General features: G+C 35.3%; 1 protein-coding gene across 6 annotated transcripts in view; it reads right to left on the bottom strand.

Moving 5' to 3' along the window:
* ANKRD28 (ankyrin repeat domain 28) overlaps positions 1 to 19664 on the bottom strand; it is a 186740-nt gene that overhangs the window by 103240 nt on the left and 63836 nt on the right. For 4 of the 6 annotated variants that reach the window (XM_079923329.1, XM_079923326.1, XM_079923325.1 and 1 more), the window contains one exon: positions 18673 to 18756. The exons of the other annotated variants lie outside the window; for them this stretch is intronic. In XM_079923329.1, coding sequence (XP_079779455.1) covers positions 18673 to 18686 — 14 coding nt within the window. In that variant the 5' untranslated portion in view covers positions 18687 to 18756. The remainder of the gene's footprint in view (positions 1 to 18672; positions 18757 to 19664) is intronic. 6 annotated transcript variants of the gene reach the window in all.

The raw sequence follows: 19664 nt of genomic DNA, 5'->3' as shown, positions 1-19664 counted from the left end.
TGAAAGTTACATTTAAACCAATTATTAACAGTTTCAGTTTATGACTAGTAAACAAGGAAGATACACTTAACAAATAACTAGTCATACTTCTTGATGAAGCTTATTTTGGGGACTAACTATTAGTACCTTGGAGTCACAGAGGAGAACAGTCTCCATTTATAAACAAATACTTTAAACAAGGCTACTCAAACATGCCCTCACTCAACTATAAATATTAACCTTCAGCACAAGATAACATTTTATATAATAACAGCCGCCTGAGAAAAAGAAATCTAATCCCAAATATATGCGTATATACTACTACGGCCATGATATTTAACTGTTCAATTAAACACATATTCTCAATTAATAAAGATAATCGGAATATTCAGCACTAGCAAATTACAGGTATTATAACCTTGAACATTAATTTAGCGTAGAGCTAAAAAATCAAGAATCAGATTACACAGCTACAATCAGAGGGGGGGAAAACTTCATCCTGAACTTGAAATATACCAGTTAAATCACTAGATACACTAGAAAGATCTGATCTTATCTCAAAAGTTCTATGCTTGAACACAGTGGATAAATATAAACATGGCTATTTGTGGTGAGTAAGAATCAACATGGTTCTGTAAATATACCACACACAGAAACCTCTTTGGGGGTGGGAACCAAAATGATCCATTTTAAATTATAAATTATGAAATAAAATTTTAAACTATGAAATGTTTTAAAGTCAAGTCTATGTGGCAGTATGTTACTTTTAAGTGATTTTATATGTTATTCTTTAAGTGATTTATATAATTTATATTTTCATTTACCAGCTGAATCAAAAGGAGGACTTTCCCCCTTAGTTATATAACCAAGACTTGTTAATACCTTTAAAGAAATTATCCTTGTATCCAGGAAGATTTTCAGTATAAATATCTGTATTGAATACAATACCAATCTGAGACAATATCAAAGGTTAACATTTGTGTCACCGAGTCCCAGAAAGAGAGGAGAAAGAAACTGACACAGGAAAAAAAGAAATCTGAAGAAATATGGTTGGAAATTTCCCAATTTTTGGTAAAAGACATAAATTTATACATTGAATAAGTTAAGTGAACTACAAATACGATAAATGCAAAGAAAACCATACTGAGACACACCATAATCAAACTGTTAAAACCCAAACAGAAAGACAAAAATTGTTTTCCTCAGCCTGCTTTAAAGGCAAGTTACACATAAAAGAAATACTCAAATGACTGTGGATTTCTCATCAGAAACCAGGGAGGCCAGAAAACTAAAGAAAAATAAAAACATAAAAACCTGTCAAACAAGAATTCTGTATGACATGAAAGCATCCTTTAGTAATGAAGCCCGAATAAAAACATTTCTCAGATAAAAGAGAGCTAAAGGAAATTAATTCCCAGCTGACTTGGTCTACAAGAAATGCTAAAGGAAGTTTTTTCAGGCTGAAAGGAAATGCTACCAGAGGGAAACAGATCTTCAAATATGAAGGATGCACAATTTACTGAAAGCAAAAAACTTTAATGTTATCTGGGAAGGAATTCAGTGTATTACATATATTACACGGCAACTCTAACACAAAGAGGGGAAAGTAAGGGCTTTTGTTTTTTTTTAAACTTTAAGTGGTAAAACTTTAACTCTATGTAGACTGTGAAAAGATACGTATTTATATTATAATCCCTAGAGCAACTACTAAGAAAATAATAAAGATATGGTCAAAATGTCATTAAGTTCGCAAAAACAGTATATCCAAATAATCCAAAAGAAGGAAGGAAAGAGGGAATAGAGGAGCCAAAGTTAAAAGGGACAAAAATAACAGAACAGCAGACTTAAATCCAGCCACATCAATAAACACATTAAATGTAATGATCTGAACACAATAATTAAAAAACACAGATTGTCATTTTGGATATAAAAACAATACTACCTACAAAAAACCATTTAAAATATAATGATATATTTATGCTGAAAGTTTATAAGTTGTTAAAAGATATATCATGCAAACAGTAATGAAAAGACAGCTAAAGTATCTCTATTAGTAACATCAGATGAAAAATCAGAACAAGGAAAGTTACCAGGGATGAAGAGGCACATTACATAATGTTAAAGGGTCAATTCATCAAAAATAAATAAATAACAACAAAACCCCAACAAAACCCCCAAAATAAATAAGAAGCAGACAAAACCTCATTAGTATGACAATACTAGTGTATATGTACCTAATAACAGCTTCAAAGTCATGGAAGCAAAACTGATAAAAAGGAAGGGAGAGACAGATAATCCACAATTACAAGAAACTTCAGCATGCCTCACCCAGTACCAAAGAAAACAAGTAAACAGAAAAATCAGCAAAGATACAGATGAGCTAAAAAACACTAGTAATCATCTGAACCTAACTTATATTTACAGAACACGCTACCTAAGAACAAAAGAATAAACATTATTTTTAACTGCACTTGAAACATTCATCAAGGTAGACCATGTTCTGGGCCAAAAAACATACCTTAATACATTAAAATAAACTGAAATTACACAAAGGATGTACTCTGGCCATAACAGAATTAAACCAGAAACCAATAAGAGACAGACACTTGGAAAATCCCCAAGTATTTGAAAATCAAAGTATATACTTTAATAGTAAAGTAGAATAAAAGAAGAAAACTAATTCTAAATAACCCAGGAAAGAGGAAATCTCAAAGGACATTAGAAAACATTTTGAACTGAATGAAAATGAAAATATATCAAAATCTGTGATATGAAGTTAAAGCAGTATTCAGAGGGCAATTTAAATAGTAAATGTTCCTGGACTTCCCTGGTGGCACAGTGGTTAAGAATCTGCCTGCCAAAGCAGATGACAGGGGTTCGAGCGCTGGTCCGGGAAAATCCCACATGCCGCAGAGCAACAAAGCCTGTACGCCATAACTAGTGAGCCTGTGCCCTAGAGCCCGCGAGCCACAACTACTGAGCCCACGCGCCCTAGAGCCCATGCTCCACAAGAGAAGCCACTGCAATGAGAAGCCCGCGCACCACAACGAAGAGTAGCCCCCACTCGCTGCAACCAGACAAAGTCCGCGCACAACGAAGACCTAATGCAGCCAAAGAATAAATAAAATTTAAAAAACCGAAAACTGTAGAAGTAATATTTTTTTAAAAATCATGATCATCACATTTAAAAAACAACACCTTTTCATGATTTAAAAAAAACTCTCAGCAGACTAGGAATAAAAAGGAACTTCCTTAACTTGATAAAGGTAATTTACAAAAATTACAGCTAATATCCTATTTAATGGCAAAAGACTGAATGCTTTCCTTCTAAGATAAGGAAAAAGGCAAGTTTGCCTATTTTCATCACTTCTATTCATTATCATACTTGAAGTTCTAGTTGGTAACATAAAACGCATACAGATTGGGAAAGAAGAAATGAAACTGTCTCTGTTCATAGATGAGGTACTGTATATAGAGAAAATCCCAAGGAATCTATTAAAAAAAATCCTAGAATGAGTTTAGAAAAATTACAGAATGCAAGGTAAACATACAAAAAGCAACTGTATTTCTATATACTAGCAATGAACAACTGGAAATCAAAATTTTAAAAACTGTACATTTACAATATGAAAGAATGAAAGAAAGAAAAAAGAGAAATGCTTAGGTATGAATCTGACAAAAATCTGCAAGATTTATATGCTGAAAACTACAAAACATTCATGAAAGAAATAAAGAAAACCTAAATAGAGAAAAATACCATGGTCATGGATTGGAAGACTCATTATTGTTAAGATGTCAATTTGATCTATATAGATTCAATACAATCCTAATCAAAATCCCAGCAGGACTCATAGTAGATGTAACAACCTAAAATTTATGTGGAAAGGCAAAGATATTAAAATAGTCAAAGCAATTTTGATAGAAAAGAACATGGTTGGGGGTCTTACACTATGTGATTTCAAGAATTACTATAAAGCTGCAGTAATCACGGCAGTGTGGTATTAAAAGGGAAAGAGATAACCAGAATAAAGAGTCCAGATATCAACCCACACAAATATGATCAACTGATTTGGGGCAAAAGTAAAAAAGCAACTGAATGGATATATAATCTTTTCAACAAATGGTCCTGGATATCCACATGTCAAAAAATTAACATCAATCTATACTTAACACCTAACACAAATATTAACTCAAAAAGAATCATAGACCCAACTGCCACATCTAAAATTTTAAAACTTCTAGAAGAAAAGATAGGAGAAAAGATAGGTTAAGCAAAGAGCTCTTGGATGTGAAACCAAAAGCACAATCCATGAAACTGATACATTAAATCCATGAAACTGATACATTCAACTTCATCAAAATGAAAAACTTTTGCTCTCAGGAAGATACAGTTAAGAAGATAAAAAGAAAAGACATACACTGGGAGAAAACATTTGTAAATCACATATCTGACAGAGAACTTGCATTCATAATATACAAAGGACTTTCAAAATTCAACAGTTAGAAAACAGTCCAACAAAATATGGGCAATTAAATTGTGCTGGGACAATTCAGTACCCACTTGGAAAGGGGGGAAAAGCTCCCCACTATCTCACATTATATGCCTAATTTAACTGCAAGTATATCATAAAGCTAAATTTAAAGAGCATAACGATAAAGCTCTGAGAAACAAATACATTACCTTTATGACTCAGGTTAAGGAAGGACTTCTTAAGGTAGCAAAAACTCAAAAGCATTAACAATAAAGGAAAATACTGAAATACCTGACTACATTAAAATTAAGACCCCATGTTCAATGACACAGTAAAGAATGAAAAGGCAAATTGGAATGGGAGAAGATATCTGCAAAACTCACAAAGGGTTCATATCCAGAATATATAAAGGACTACTGCAAATTCATAAGGAAAGAGAGAAATCAAAAGAAAAATGGGCAAGAGATTTAACAGGCACTTCATAAAAGAGGTTATATGAATGTCTAATAAACATATAAAAAGGCACGTGACACTCATCAAAAAAAAAAACCCTCAAACTTTACAAATAATGAGATACTACCACATACCACAGAATGGCTAAATAAATAAGACAAAAAGCAAGAATATGGTCCAAGGATGTGGGCCACCAAAAATTCTCATATAGTGCTAATGGGAGTGTATATTGTTTAAGAATATAGCATTCTCTAAGTTGAATATACACATAGCCTTATATGCCAGAAATTCTATGCCTAGGTATATGTCTTATAGAAATGCACGGTAATGTGCAACAGAAGACATGCTTATGAATAGTTGCATTGTTTACAACAGGCAAAACCTGGAAACAACCCAACTGTCCATCAACAGAATATGGATAAACTGTGGTATATGCATTCAGTGGAATACTATGAATAATCTTTAGCAATACATAACACAGGTAAATTTTTAAAATGAGATAGTTTGTGCACAAGAACCCAGACCCAAAGGAATATATGTTGTATGACTCATTTAATTAAACATGCAAAATTATACTGCTTTAGGGAGGAATAATTAGGTGGCAAAATTATAAAAGAAAACTAAGAAAGAGACTATAATAAAAGTCAGGGCTTCCCTGGTGGCGCAGTGGTTGAGAGTCCACCTGCCGATGCGGGGGACACGGGTTCGTGCCCCGGTCCAGGAAGATCCCACATGCCGCGGAGTGGCTAGGCCTGTGAGCTATGGCTGCTGAGCCTGCACATCTGGAGCCTGTGCTCCGCAATGGGAGAGGCCACAACAGTGAGAGGCCCGCATACCGCAAAAAAAAAAGTCAGATTACTGGTTACATTGTGGGGTGGGAGGAAACAGTTCTAATCACAAAGTGAGCACAAAGGGCGCTTGTGAGATGCTAGAGTGTTCTGTTTCTTGATCTGGGTAGTGGTTACATTTAAATAATTCATCACATTCTATATTTGTTCTACATATTTTAAATGAGTTATATTTCATAATTTTTAAAAGGTTACAAGAAAGGAGAAAAAGATCAGACATGAGTGCTTCAACATTCTTTCAAAATATCTATTAAAACACATTTGAACTAAGAGGAAACGTGCATCAAAAAATTGGAGGATGGACTTCCCTGGTGGCGCAGTGGTTAAGAATCCACCTGCCAATGCAGGGGACACGGATTCAATTCCTGATCCGGGAAGATCCCACATGCTGCGAGGCAACTAAGCCCATGCACCACAACTACTGAAGCCTGCGTGCCACAACTACCGAGCCCACATGCTGCAACTACTGAAGCCTGCGCGCCTAGAGCCTGTGCTCTGCAACAAGAGAAGCCACTGCAATGAGAAGCCCACCACACCGCAATGAAGAGTAGCCCCCACTTGCTGCAACTAGAGAAAGCCTGAGCACGGCAACGAAGACCCAACGCAGCCAAAAATAAATAAATGCATACATACACACATACATACATACACACCACTTTTTTTAAAAAAGGAAATCCTTAAAAAAAAAATTGGCAGAAAAGACAGGCTCTGAAACAATATTTCAGCTTAAGAAAAGTAGCTTCCTTTGTTGGTTTGTCAAGATTCATTCTCCTGAACTAATGTTCAAAATGAAAATGAAAGTCTCCTCAATATTGGAAAAGAAAACTACTCACCCTTACACCCGTGCCCTTCCCCCAACTACCATTTGGATCTACAAGGGAATTAAGAATAAAAATAGAAATTTTATTACCAGAAATTGCGTTTGTGCAATGCAATCTGAAAACACTCAAACAAAATAATCTAGTTTCTATGTAAACAAAACACCAAAACCCTCACTGTACATATCTATCTTCCAAACTAATGATAAAAACTTGACATATAGCATTTTGTAACTGTTTTCTCATACGAAGACAAATATATTCTAAAATGAATAAATTATTATTTTTTGCACTTGTACAAGAAAACATGCTTCAAATCACTTGGGTAAGTCATATTCAAATCATTGATTCTCTAGAAAAACTACTGAGGGAAAAAAATGATACATTATTAGTTTAAAATATTTATGTAATTTACATTTTCCTCAACAAGTAATTATGCTAAGATACAAAAAAAATCTCAAGGTTTTATCATTGTTGTTTTATGAAAAATGTATATTTAGTAATTAATCGACTCAAATCACTCACTTTCACAGTAGATAATCTAAAATCATCATCTAAAATATTTTATATTTTATTTGTCAATACATGATTTGGGATAGGATGGGACAAGAAGTTTCCTTTCCCAAATCTGACTCTGGCTATTACAGGTACTTTGGTTTACATAAAATTACCAATGTATTAGCTATTTAGACTTGTTTATATGTGTCACTGTTTTGGCAACATGATCTGAATGAAAACTGAACCCCATGTTATCAAAAAACTATACATTTGGCTTTATTAGGCAGTTCTTAACACTGAATGACATCTCTGAATCCCCTCTTCACCTGCAACGTTTCTATTATTTCCTGTGTTGCTTATGTGTCATGCTCAGCAATCCTGCAAACTTTACTTCTATTTACTGAGTATGATTTAGACTTGTAATACAACAGTAAAGCTGCTTTCGAGGTTGTCAGGGAAATGCAAATGCTAAAAACTTTATTAAATACCTTCCCTAAGAACCAACTTCTGTTCCTGAGCATTGAGGGAAGATGGGATTTAGTCCCCTCGGCAGAGAATAGGGTGGAACAGGTCTACCTCCAGCTGTCTCTTTAAAGTCAATGGTCTGATAGACCATCAGCAGAACGGTGCAAATGATAGATTTATTTTTCACGAAAGCCTTTGCCTGCCTGCATTTCAAGCACATATGTTTTTTTGGTTTTGCTTTTTTAAAGAATTCACCCTTCCTATGTCAAAGTGATTTGAATTGTCTAAACAAGTACTGATGGGAATGCAAGGCAAAAAGACTGTGGAAAGAAGCCTGTTTAGCTTAATTGCACTTGGGCAACTGACAGTAGACTGCCCCCACCCACCAAACCCAAAACCCACACACCCCTGACACAAACAAGAAAACACCTACAAACAATACAGCCAAACACTCTGGATTATAAACTTGCTAAAGTCAGAGACTATGCCTTATTTTTATTTACTCATTTCTAACACTTTTTAAATGGCTACTACTTACAGTCGGCCTTCTGTATCCATGGATCAAAACTACTTGGAAAAAAAAATTCCAGAAAGTTCCAAAAATCAAAACTTGAATTTGTCCCAGGCCAGCAACTATTTATATAGCACTTACATTGTATTTACAGCTATTTACATACTATTTACATTGTATTAGATATTGTAAGTCATCTAGAGATGATTTAAAGTATACATGAAGATGGGAGGATGTGCGTACGTTATACAAATGGCAAATACTACACCGTTTTATACAAGGGTCTTGTTGAGCATCCACAGATTTTGGTTGTCTGGCGGAGATGGGGGAGGGTGTCCTGGAATCAATCCTCCATGGATGCTGAGGGATGACTATACTGGGTATAAATACAGAACACAAACAAGGTCTGTATCTCCAGAGAGTTACTGAACATGACACAAATAAATTGAGTGTTACAAAGGAGAAGTTCAGAGTGCTACAGCCATCTATTAGGCTAACATAATACTACCTGGGGGACCAGGAAAGGTGTTCCAGAAAAAGAGATACTTAAGTCTTGTATTAGTTTTCTATTGCTGCATAACAAATTACCATAAGTACAGCAGCTTAAAGCAACACTCATTTATTAGTTCACCAGTCTGTAGGGCAGAAGTCCAAGTATGGTACTGGCTGGGTTCTCTGCTCAGGGTAGCTCTTAAAGTGGAAACCAAGGTGTCAACGGGCTGTGTTCTCAAAAGGAGGCCTGACTAAGGGAAAAGGTCACTTCTATGCTCATTCAGGCAAAATTTGGTTCCTTGTAGTTGAGAGACTGAAGTTCCAATTTTCCTTCCTGACTGTCAGCCAGAAGGATCCCTCTGCTCCCACAGTCCCACAGTCTTTGGCATGTGGCCCCCTCCATCTTCAAAGTCAGCAGCAGAGAATCTGCCTCATATCACATTCCTTACTCCCTTTGTTTCTGACTCTAGATCCAGATTTAAAGAGTTCATGTCATTAGGTCTGGTCCATCCAGCTAATCTCACTTTCCTAAAGCCAACTGTGCCAGATGTCATAAACTCATCACAGAAGTGCCATCCTATCATATTTACAGTACAGGAGATATACAGGAGATGTACACCAGGGAATGAGAACTTTGTAGGCCATCGTAGAGTTCTGCCTGACATAAACTGCAATCTGCAGAATGAACAGAAATTGAGACAAGGTAAAGGGAGTTGGAGACAATGTGGGCACAACTGATATCCTGAGTCGGAAAAGAGCATGAACAACAGGGGAAAAAAGTATATATGACTGGTCTCCCCAATACCCAGCATGGTAAATGGCACATATTCATCAAGGGAATGAACCAACATACCAAATTATATCAAATTAGGCTATCAAGTATTTACTAAGGGCTTATATACTTACAGCTACAAGAGAAAAGCTAAGAACTTTGCTGTAATAGTAACCCACTGGGCAGAAATGAGGGGTGTCAAGCCAGGGGAGACAACATGGGCAGAAAACTGAACTGGACATTAACAAATCCAGGCTCTTAAGCTATTTCTGCTAAATGGAAGTGACCAAATAAACTCCAGGGGTCTTATTTTTGCCTCATCTATAACAGATGATGTAACTACTAGACCTCCAAAATCCGTTTCCAGTGCTATCTGTCTTACACAGTGGAAGGCATGATTCTTGCCCTGGCGCAAATTCTATTTAAGAAGTTTTGAATCTAGTATTAATTCATGTTGTAATCTAGATATTGCTCTATCAGTAGTAATATTAAAAAGACAAGTCCACAGAGCATCCTATTCTAAATACTGAATTTACTCTCTTCTACAAATTTAGCAGTAATCAGATACTCCTAGGCTAAGACTTACTTGCTTTTCATAAAAAAATAAAACACCAAAATTACATATCAATACCAGGTCTTATAAGAGTAAGAGGGAGCAGAGGTGATGCCATCTATGATTGGACAATTTTGTTTTTGGTTTCTTTTTTATTTTTTTGGCCACACCTTGCAGCATGTTGGATCTTAGTTCCCTGACCATGGATCGAACCCATGCCCCCTGCAGTGGAAGCGCAGATTCTTAACCACTAGACTGCCAGGGAAGTCCCTGATTGGGCAATTTTAATTATCAAATGCAACACCAGTGTTTTGAAAACTAATGTACAGAATTTCTTTTTAAAAAATACTGCTGGACTACAATAAAAAATTGCCATTTCACAAAATATGTAAGGTGTAAGTGTGAAAACATTCAGTGGAATGTCAGTCAGCTGTTTCAATCAATAAAATGCTTCTCAATGGCTTTTCCAGAGCTATGTATATTTTTAATAGGCATATTTCCCTGAGTTGAAGAGACAGAGCTGACAGTCTGGGGAGAAAACCAGGATTAGAATTCTCAGGACAGAGTAACAGAGAGGAGAGGATGGTACAAGGAGAGAATCTCAGAGACCTGCAGAATATCCCTTCGTGTACTCCACTGAGTACTGAGCAGCACATGACGTGTGTAAGAATACCACTGGAGACTCATGAAAAGAAGCATCCAAAATAATTAAAGCAGTGTTTCTCAACCTTTTTTTCCTTATCACCCTGACCCAAGAGCCTTTTTAGATTTTTTTCTCCCTAATTGCCCCCATGAAATTTTAATACCACTGTATACCTAATTTATACACTTCGGCCCTTTAGAGGGCCACAAATCATGGTACTATGTAAGATTTTTCATATATACGCACACACACATGCATCCCAACAAAAAACACAATTTTTGCCAAGTTGGAGGTGATATCATCATCAATGAGAACGCACGCATTAGACGGAACAGTGCCTGCTTCGCACACAGGAAACAGTGTCCTGTTCCTACCAGTCAAACCAGAAAAACTCATCACTCCCAGAACCTTGGATAAAGTACTCAGGAAAAATTATCTCAGGAGTGGAGAATAATTAGCCTATTTTGAAATTAAATAACATTTATAGTAGGAACGAAATTTATAAAATATGGATAAATCTGCAAAAGATGTAAATGTGGAATTACAAAATTTGCTGAGGGAAATTAAAAATGACCTAAATAAATGGAGAAATATAACTTGTTCATAGGTAAGGAGAACCAATATTGTTAAAATGTTGATTTTTGCCAATTTCATCTATAGATCAACACAATTCCAATTTCCTTTTTCCCCAAAAGACTGACAAACTGATTCTAAAAATTCACACAGAAATGCAAAGGACCTAGAATAGGCAAAACAATTTTTTTTTTTTTTTTTTTTGCTGTACGCGGGCCTCTCACTGCTGTGGCCTCTCCCGCCGCGGAGCACAGGCTCCGGATGCGCAGGCCCAGTGGCCATGGCCCACAGGCCCAGCCGCTCCGCGGCATGTGGGATCCTCCCAGACCGGGGCATGAACCCGTGTCCCCTGCATTGGCAGGCGGACTCTCAACCACTGCGCCACCAGGGAAGCACAAGGCAAAACAATTTTGAACAAGAAAAAAGTTGGTTTCAAGACTTATTATAAAACTATAGTATCATAATGGTGTGGTATTGATGTTGAGCTACACAAATACATCAATGGAACATAACAGAGTCCATAAATAGAGCTACACATATATCGACAATTGACTTTTGATAAAAATGCAAAGGCAATTCAGTAAAGAAAGTATAGTCTTTTCAACAAAAAAATTGTTTTCTGACCACGCCTTGTGGCTTGTGGAATTCTCAGTTCCTCGACAAGGGACTGAATCCAGGCCATGGCAGTGAAAGCCCAGAATCCTAACCACTAGGCCACCAGGGAACCCCCCTTTGCAACAAATATTTTAACAACTGGATATATCCATATGTAAAAAAGTGAACTTTGACATACACCTTGTACCACATGCAATTATTAACTTGAAATAGGCTGTAGATCTAAATGTGAAATTTAAAACTATAAACTTCTAGAAGATATGAGAAAATCTATGTGACACCAAGAGAGACTTTTTTAGACACATCACCAAAACAAAAATCCATAAAAGAATAAAATTGATAAATTGGACATCATCAAATTTTTAAACTTCTGCTCTCCAAAAACACTCAGAAGAGAGTGAAAATAAAGCCACAGATTGAGGACTTGTGTCCAGAACATATAAAACTCAAAAGTAAGAAAACTATCCAATAAGGGAAAAAACAAGCAAAAACATTTGAAAAGACATTTCACCAAGGATACAAAGATTGCCAAGAAGCAATGAAAAGATGCTCAACATCATCAGTTATCTCAGAAATGCAAATTAAAGCCACAGTGAGATACTCATCTATTAGAATGTTTAAGATTAGAAAAGACTAATCATACCAAATATTGGCAAGATGTGGAAAAAACTGTAGTTCTCATATCCCGTTGGTGGGAATGTATAATGGTATAACCAGTTCGGAAACAGCTGGCAGTTTCTTAAAAAGTTAAACATACACCTACCATATGGTTTGACCGTTCCACCAACATATATTTACCCAAGAGAAAGGAAAGCATATGTTCATACAAAGACCTGTAGACATGCCTTCACAGTAGCTTTATTTGTAATAGATGAAAAAGAAAAACAACTCAAACTCTATCAACAGGTGAGTGGATAAACAAATTGTGTATATTGAGACAACTGAATACTATTCAGCAACAGAAAGTAATGAACTGTTAACACATGCCTCAACATGGATGAATCTCAAAATAATTATTCTGAGAGAAAAGAGCTAGATAAAAGGAGGACATATCGTATAAAGCTCTGGAAAATTCAAATTAATCTATAGTGACACAAAGCAGATCAGAGGTCAGGGGCAAATGGAATCCTTTGGGAATGATGGGAATGTTAACTATCTTGATTGTGGTGATGGTTTCACAGGCACATACCCATCCATGTCAAAACTTATGAAATTATACACTTTAAATATATGCAATTTATTGCATGTCAATTATACCTCAATAAAACTTAAATAAAAATAGGCAGAGGTGCTAGATGAGACTTACCAGGCCAATCAGTAATTTCAGCTCAGGCTGAAATTTAGGACACAATCTATGACATTTTTACTATTCTATATAACTATCATTATTTACCCACCACCAATTTATACAAACATGTCCACTAAAATTGCTTCAAATAAAGAACTTAGAGGACATTTAGTCTATTTGGGAAGTTGATAACATATTTAAATAATCCATAATAAATCCCAACATTCTAAGTTTTGCTTCCATGCATTCGCCTTCTGAGTCAGCCTACACTCTGTTTATGGAGTATGTATCCCTCTAAATAAACCTTTTACTTAAAAAATAAATTAATTAAAGTTTTGCTTGCCCACCAGAATGTCTGTTTACTTGGTGAATTTATCTCATTTATTACCAATTAGCAATAAAGACTAATAATAATCCAAATGCCCTCCAAAAGGGGGACTGGTTAAATAAATTGTTATAAACACCTAAGCGCAGAACTATGTGATTATAAAGAATAAGGAAGCTCTCTCTAGACTGGTATGGACTGATTCCCCAAATATACAGGATGAAAAAAAGGAAAATGAAGAAATATATATGCCAAATAAAAAACAATGAATGGAATACAAAGATAAATCACCACCAGTTTCTAGCTGAAAAAACAGCTGGTTTCATTAGACAAAACCTCCTTTGTTTCAGGACCAGCATAACAGCCATTTAGTCACAATGACATGGAACATACGCTCATTTATGGATCTTGGAGGGAACAAGAACACTGGTGAAGAAAATTTAAAAATCTGAGGCTGAAATCTAGAAGCACTGGCAAGAACAGAGGAGAGGTGCAGTTTCTGGGGATGGAGAAACTACAGGGCAACCCTCTCCAGGGTGGAAGCCGACCTGGTTCTTCTCTCTTCACTACCTCCCCGGTTTCACTCCATGCTCCGTGGAAGCCAGCTGGGAACTGGGTGGGTACACTTGAGATGGGGCTGGAGGTTTGCGGGCCACAATACTAATTACTGTAACTACAGAAGACCATGTACACACATACAGTTTTGGGACAGAGAGTTCATATAACCTCAAGTAACTGAGTGAGGAGGTTTTTAAGAACCTCTCCAGAAACATCAACAGCTTGGTGTACTGACAGCCAGCAGAAGCGACTTGTGGTCACAAGAAAGATTTATTAAAGATTAGAGCACTTCTTGCTAATTTCTAGAAAAGACTAGAGAACACTGTGAAGAATGAGGGTGGGTGGAATTCAGGCAACCTGTGTAAACTTATGGTTTACTACTTTGTGTAAACTGCCAACTATCTTATTACAATAATAATGAAAACAAATGATCTCCTTGTGTGATGTACATACACGTACATGTATGTATTTGCCAAACACTTTATCTGACAAAGTAAAAGCAACATCATTTCAATGATCCCAGAAAGTATTTTTGAAAGCTTAGAAGATGTTAATAATTTTGAAGACTACTTTGGCAAAATCAATACCAAAATATTCTGAATAAAAAAGTACATCTAAATTCAGAAACCAATATGTAAAATATACAAGGTAGCATTTTCAAAATTATCAAGTTTATATGATACAGGCAAGATCTACTGACTAGCTCTTAATCAATTCTTTTGAGTTTAAAAAGGGTCACAGTCACAGAAGTCATAATCTAAGACTTCCTGTTTTAAACACTAAAAACGGTGTTGGCTAGATTATAATTACCCCCAGTCTGACACTACTTCGAATGACATTTTTAACCAGCCAAAGAACATGGCACTAAGGGAGGCTTGTTTATTCACTCATTTGCAATGCTAAAATTTTAATAGCACTTGACTATGAAAATCAGGATCACATTTGCATTACAGTTTAAATGGTAGGAGTGCACACAGAATGTGGACATAACTTTTAGGGGGAAAAATCCATTTTTTAACAATTATTGCTTTATGGCACTATTTGGCAAAAGAAAAAATATTTCTCTCCAATTTACTTTTTTATTTCCCGGCTTCTGTCAAATCTACATAGGTTCAAATGTCTGTTCTGCTACATACTTTCTAAGTTTTAGTTCTGTCACCTATTGGTGGGATGGAAATGTTAACCTACCAACTTTACAAGATTGCTGTGTGAGTTAAAGGCAGGTACCATAAAAATGTTTAGGTACATCACTGTCTCTGAAATAAAGGCTATAATTAACACCAATTTCTATCACTGTGGATTAAGAAAAACAATTTCTGCTTGTAGAAAATTTTCTTATAAAGTCATACCTTTCCTCTGAAATATGTTATTAATATTTCAAATTTAATTATTTGGGCTCCACAACATGGCATGGCATTAAGTTCTGGTAAATCCTAGGGAAAGTCATTTATTATTATTATTTTGGCCACATAAACCTGAAAATACAAATGAAACCTTCTGGGCAAAAGCAGGAGGTCATTCAAGGTCACTTGGAATTTTTAGAGCATCCCAAATTTGGGGTGTGAAAAAAAACATGAAGGCCATTAATGTAATCCCACACATTTTACAAAAGAAAAGTGAGTCCTAATAAGTGAAATGGATTTGTTCATGTAGCATAAAGGTAAGAAGATAGAAGCACTTAGGTCTTACAACTTATGCTCCAACTGTTCTTTACATTATGTATACCAATCTGCCTTTAAATTTTTTTGACCGTTTCACCTGTTTGTTTTACAGTGCTTCTTCCATATCCAAGTGACTTATTCTTCTAAAAGTTTGCTATTTCAACTATTTTTAGGCAATAAAAAATCTTCTTCTACTAGGTTACCTACCCAAACAACTATTTCCCTTTTATTCCTTCATGAAAATGCTGATTTTCTCCAGATACGGAGTGCAATATAATCACTGATGATAAGCCTCTCACCCTAGGGGATGAACCAGGTGATGAACAATGACTGATCTAAGCAAAAAGTTAATCCCCTTCTACCTCTGCTGGTGGACTGGTTTACAGTGGGCTTGTAACCGAGGAAACTCAGCGGGAGTTTTGTGGGGATTCTGGAAAAGATCTTTTTGCTTGATTGAAAAAGAAAAAAAGGAAATGTACAGGGAGAATTTCCTTTCCACTTTCTCTGGCTGTTTGTCTTGAGTGCAGGATACAGCAATCATTTCTTTACCAGGAGGAGAAAGCCAAGAGTCTCACAGAGAAGCTCACAGTAATATGACATTACTGTCTTAACCAATCCCCCACCAATTACCTTGTTCTGGATTAAATTACTATATAAGCAATAAACCTATATTTACTCAGTCAACTACTTGTGGCCCAAAGCCTCCAAATATAAAACTCCAGTATTTTCTGGTGAAATCATCTCAGCTAGCTTCTACAATAAAAGACTTCCTTCTCAGACCAAATAATATGAATGTGTAATATTTTATATTAGTTTTTTAAAAATCAATTAGGTGTGTTACTAAGAAAGATGCTATTTAGTGGTCCACAGTATTCAGAACTTCAGGATATGACTCAAGAAGCTAACCTAAAATAATTAACAATGTTTACTTAACAGTATAGAGTATAGAACCAAATGTGAGCTCTTTTACCCACTCTAAAATTTTACAAAAATAACTGCAAAAAATGTAAATTTCAAAAAGTCAGCTGTTATTCTCAAATACTCATTTAAATAAATTTATTTTAGAAAAACACCACTGTCGCACTGACATAAAGCTTAAAAATATTTTATTACCTATCAAGAGTGAGTGGGTTTTATATTACAAAACAGTTAAGTTTTATTACACACACCTGCACATACACAAACATACATACCTGCCTCTTAAAACTCTATGCGATTCCTTATCATAGAGGACAAAAATAGAAAAACAAAAACTACCATCCTAAATTAGAACAATGGCCAAAGACTTAACACATCTGATAATTATGACTATACTCTCAACTGTGAAGAGTCACACGAGAAAAGCAACTGTAAAAAAATTTGTCAAAAACCCATGAATCACTGAAGACAAAGTCACTCTCATACTGATTTGAAGCACTAACCAGACTTTTAGTTCTAAGCTTGGTTCTAAGTTTCAGAGCAAGAGAACAAGCTAGGAGATGTTAAGAAACGATGTTTTAAAAGTAAGCAAGGAAAGGAATCTATAAGGAGAAAAGCAGAAGCTAAAAGTCATAAAAGTTAGGGGGTCACACACTAGTTACAGATAACACAATACCTCCCAAGGACATCACAGGAGAATAAACTGATGCTCAAACATGATTTTTTGAGCATAAAATTTTAAAAACTTAAGATAATTTGATTACTATGGCAGAAAAGCAGTTGGCTATAATGAGACTTTGTAATGATGGAGAAATTAACCATGGTAAGTAGGATTATAGTCCAAACTTTCTCACCAAGATGAGATTTGTTAGTTCTATTTAAAACAAACAAAAAATACTAGAGTTAAACAGAACAGAAAGCCTTTTTCTCCTTTTCCTTAGTCTATACCCCTATAGTTATTTTCTGTCTTACAGAAAGCAGACTCTCTAGAACACCCCAGTTACGTAAAGTGACCAGCGCTCCGTTTAAAATAAATCCTGAACTAGGTGCATGTTTCCAATAAATGTAAACTTAAATGCAATTCACTTAGGAATGTTTAAGGAAAAAAAAATGTAATGATGAACAATTTTAGTTAAAGATTCAAATCTATTCAGTTAATTCAACCTTTAAAAATAAGATAAATACCTCTTTTATCTACTTAACATCAAGTGGTCACAATAGTACTGTCCAAAAGAATGAGGGAAAAGATGAGAGTTGGAGATGAGCTGGCAGAGCACAGCTTTCTTAGAACTGGCCAATCAATTCCAGGTAATCTGTTTTGCTGTTGCTATAGGGACCTTAGGAATCATGACCTCTCCCTACTCTCCATCATTCAAAGAACTGAATTATGTATGAAAAAGATACTGAAAACAGTCACTTCCAGTAAAAACATATACGTTAATAAATTTGATCTTATTATAGTTAATTATATATTTTCAGCCTCAGTTTAGTAAATTAAAAAACGTCTGGCCACTGGAGAAACATATATGGAAGGAAATTATCCATACGCACACTCTTTCTAAAACTGTCCGTCATGTCAGTCCTGAATGTTAAATCCACTGTATCTTTAAAAGTCTGAGGAATTTTCAAACAGTATGTCTTTATTTGTTGCGAGACCCCAAACAGATGAGTCTTTGTGTATAATGTTATTCACAGAAAGCAAATTTGATCTCACAATCAAGTTAGATATATTATAAATTTTATAGACATGTCTCTTCTTTCAAGTTCACAAAAAAAGAAAGAACCCTCATCTGAAATGCACACAAGTATTTAACAGTGAAGTGTCATGATGTCTATAACTTACTTTCAAATGGGATTCAGCAAAAGAAAGAAAAAAATATATGTGTAGTATAAATATAATCTGTGTAAATATGGGAGAGAAAGCTAATGTGGTAAATGTTATCAATGCTGGATATAAGTGGAGGTTATATGGGTATTCAAAGTCTTTTTTCAACTATTCTGTGAAAATTTTCAAAGTACAAAGTTGGGGGAACAAAAAACCCGCATTGGCTCCTAGTTCTCCTGTGTTTTAGTCATTACCCTGAATATATGTCCAGTCCCTTCCTGTTTGCTTCAAGACCCTTCTACCCTCGTTTAAAACAGCTGTTACAGAATTGTGTTATGCCTTTTAACAAAAATCATAACTCTAGAAAAGTAGGTTTCAAGGCTGGTATCAGTGAAACTGTTTTACCTGAAAGTTAACATCTTCTTTCTTAAATATTAGTGCTCGAACTTCATCAGGATCTCCATTAAATATAGCTTGCACCAGTGATGGCTAAAATACAAGAGAGTAATAAAAACATTAATCACACCACATGGATGATTCTAAAGCTATTTCCACATAACTTTTAAATCTAAAAATTTTCTTCCCTATCATGATAATCACTTGGCTTTTGACATGAACCAAGTTTCATGAAGTCAAATCATATGAAAGTACAGGATTCCTCCTAGGAAAAAAGGCCTAATTAAAAAAAAAAAATCAATACCGTATGACCAAAATTAGGTAGCATAAGCATAATCAGATTTTATTTTATATGAGTGGAGGCCTTTTGAATATACATACGGTAAAAAGAAAGTCTCTTCCAAATACAAGTGTCACATCTCAACATCTATTTGTGGGATATAACTTGTCAAACAAGTAGTTCCTAGCCCATGTGGAGGCCCACGAAGGCCTCCTTGAAAAGTTCTGTTTGGGGCACCAAAACAACTTGCGTGGGTTAGTATTACATGTATAAAGATAAAAACCCAAAGAAAGAAAATCTGGCAGTTGATGAAAATCACTACTATTCAAAGACCAAAAATTACTGTAAACCTGAATAACATGAAGAGGCAGACACATGAACATCTAAATATAACAAGTTCTTAATCAACGACACAGCCTCCCTGATAAGGTATCATATTATACTAGTCAAACAAGAAGTCAATTGACAACAGCATTAAAAATACAATTAAAGATGAAGTCTGACTCTTTTTCATGTAACAGCCTTGCATGTAAATACATACAATTCATTACAGAAAAGGCTGTGCCTCGGTGTTGCTGGCAGTAGTCAACCTTTCCTAAAACATAGTCCCTCATTCCTGTTACATCGGTTTTTAAAACCACTAAGTGAAAACAGAAATGTGGTTGCTATAACTACTATCCTCAAATTATTTTTAAAAGTCTTTTTAAGAGATTAAGAGATA

The sequence above is a fragment of the Stenella coeruleoalba genome (assembly GCF_951394435.1).
Source record: "Stenella coeruleoalba genome assembly, chromosome: 5".
Lineage (NCBI taxonomy): Eukaryota > Metazoa > Chordata > Mammalia > Artiodactyla > Delphinidae > Stenella > Stenella coeruleoalba.
Note: the sequence above shows the minus strand (reverse complement) of the source record. Positions and strands in the feature narration are given on the sequence as shown.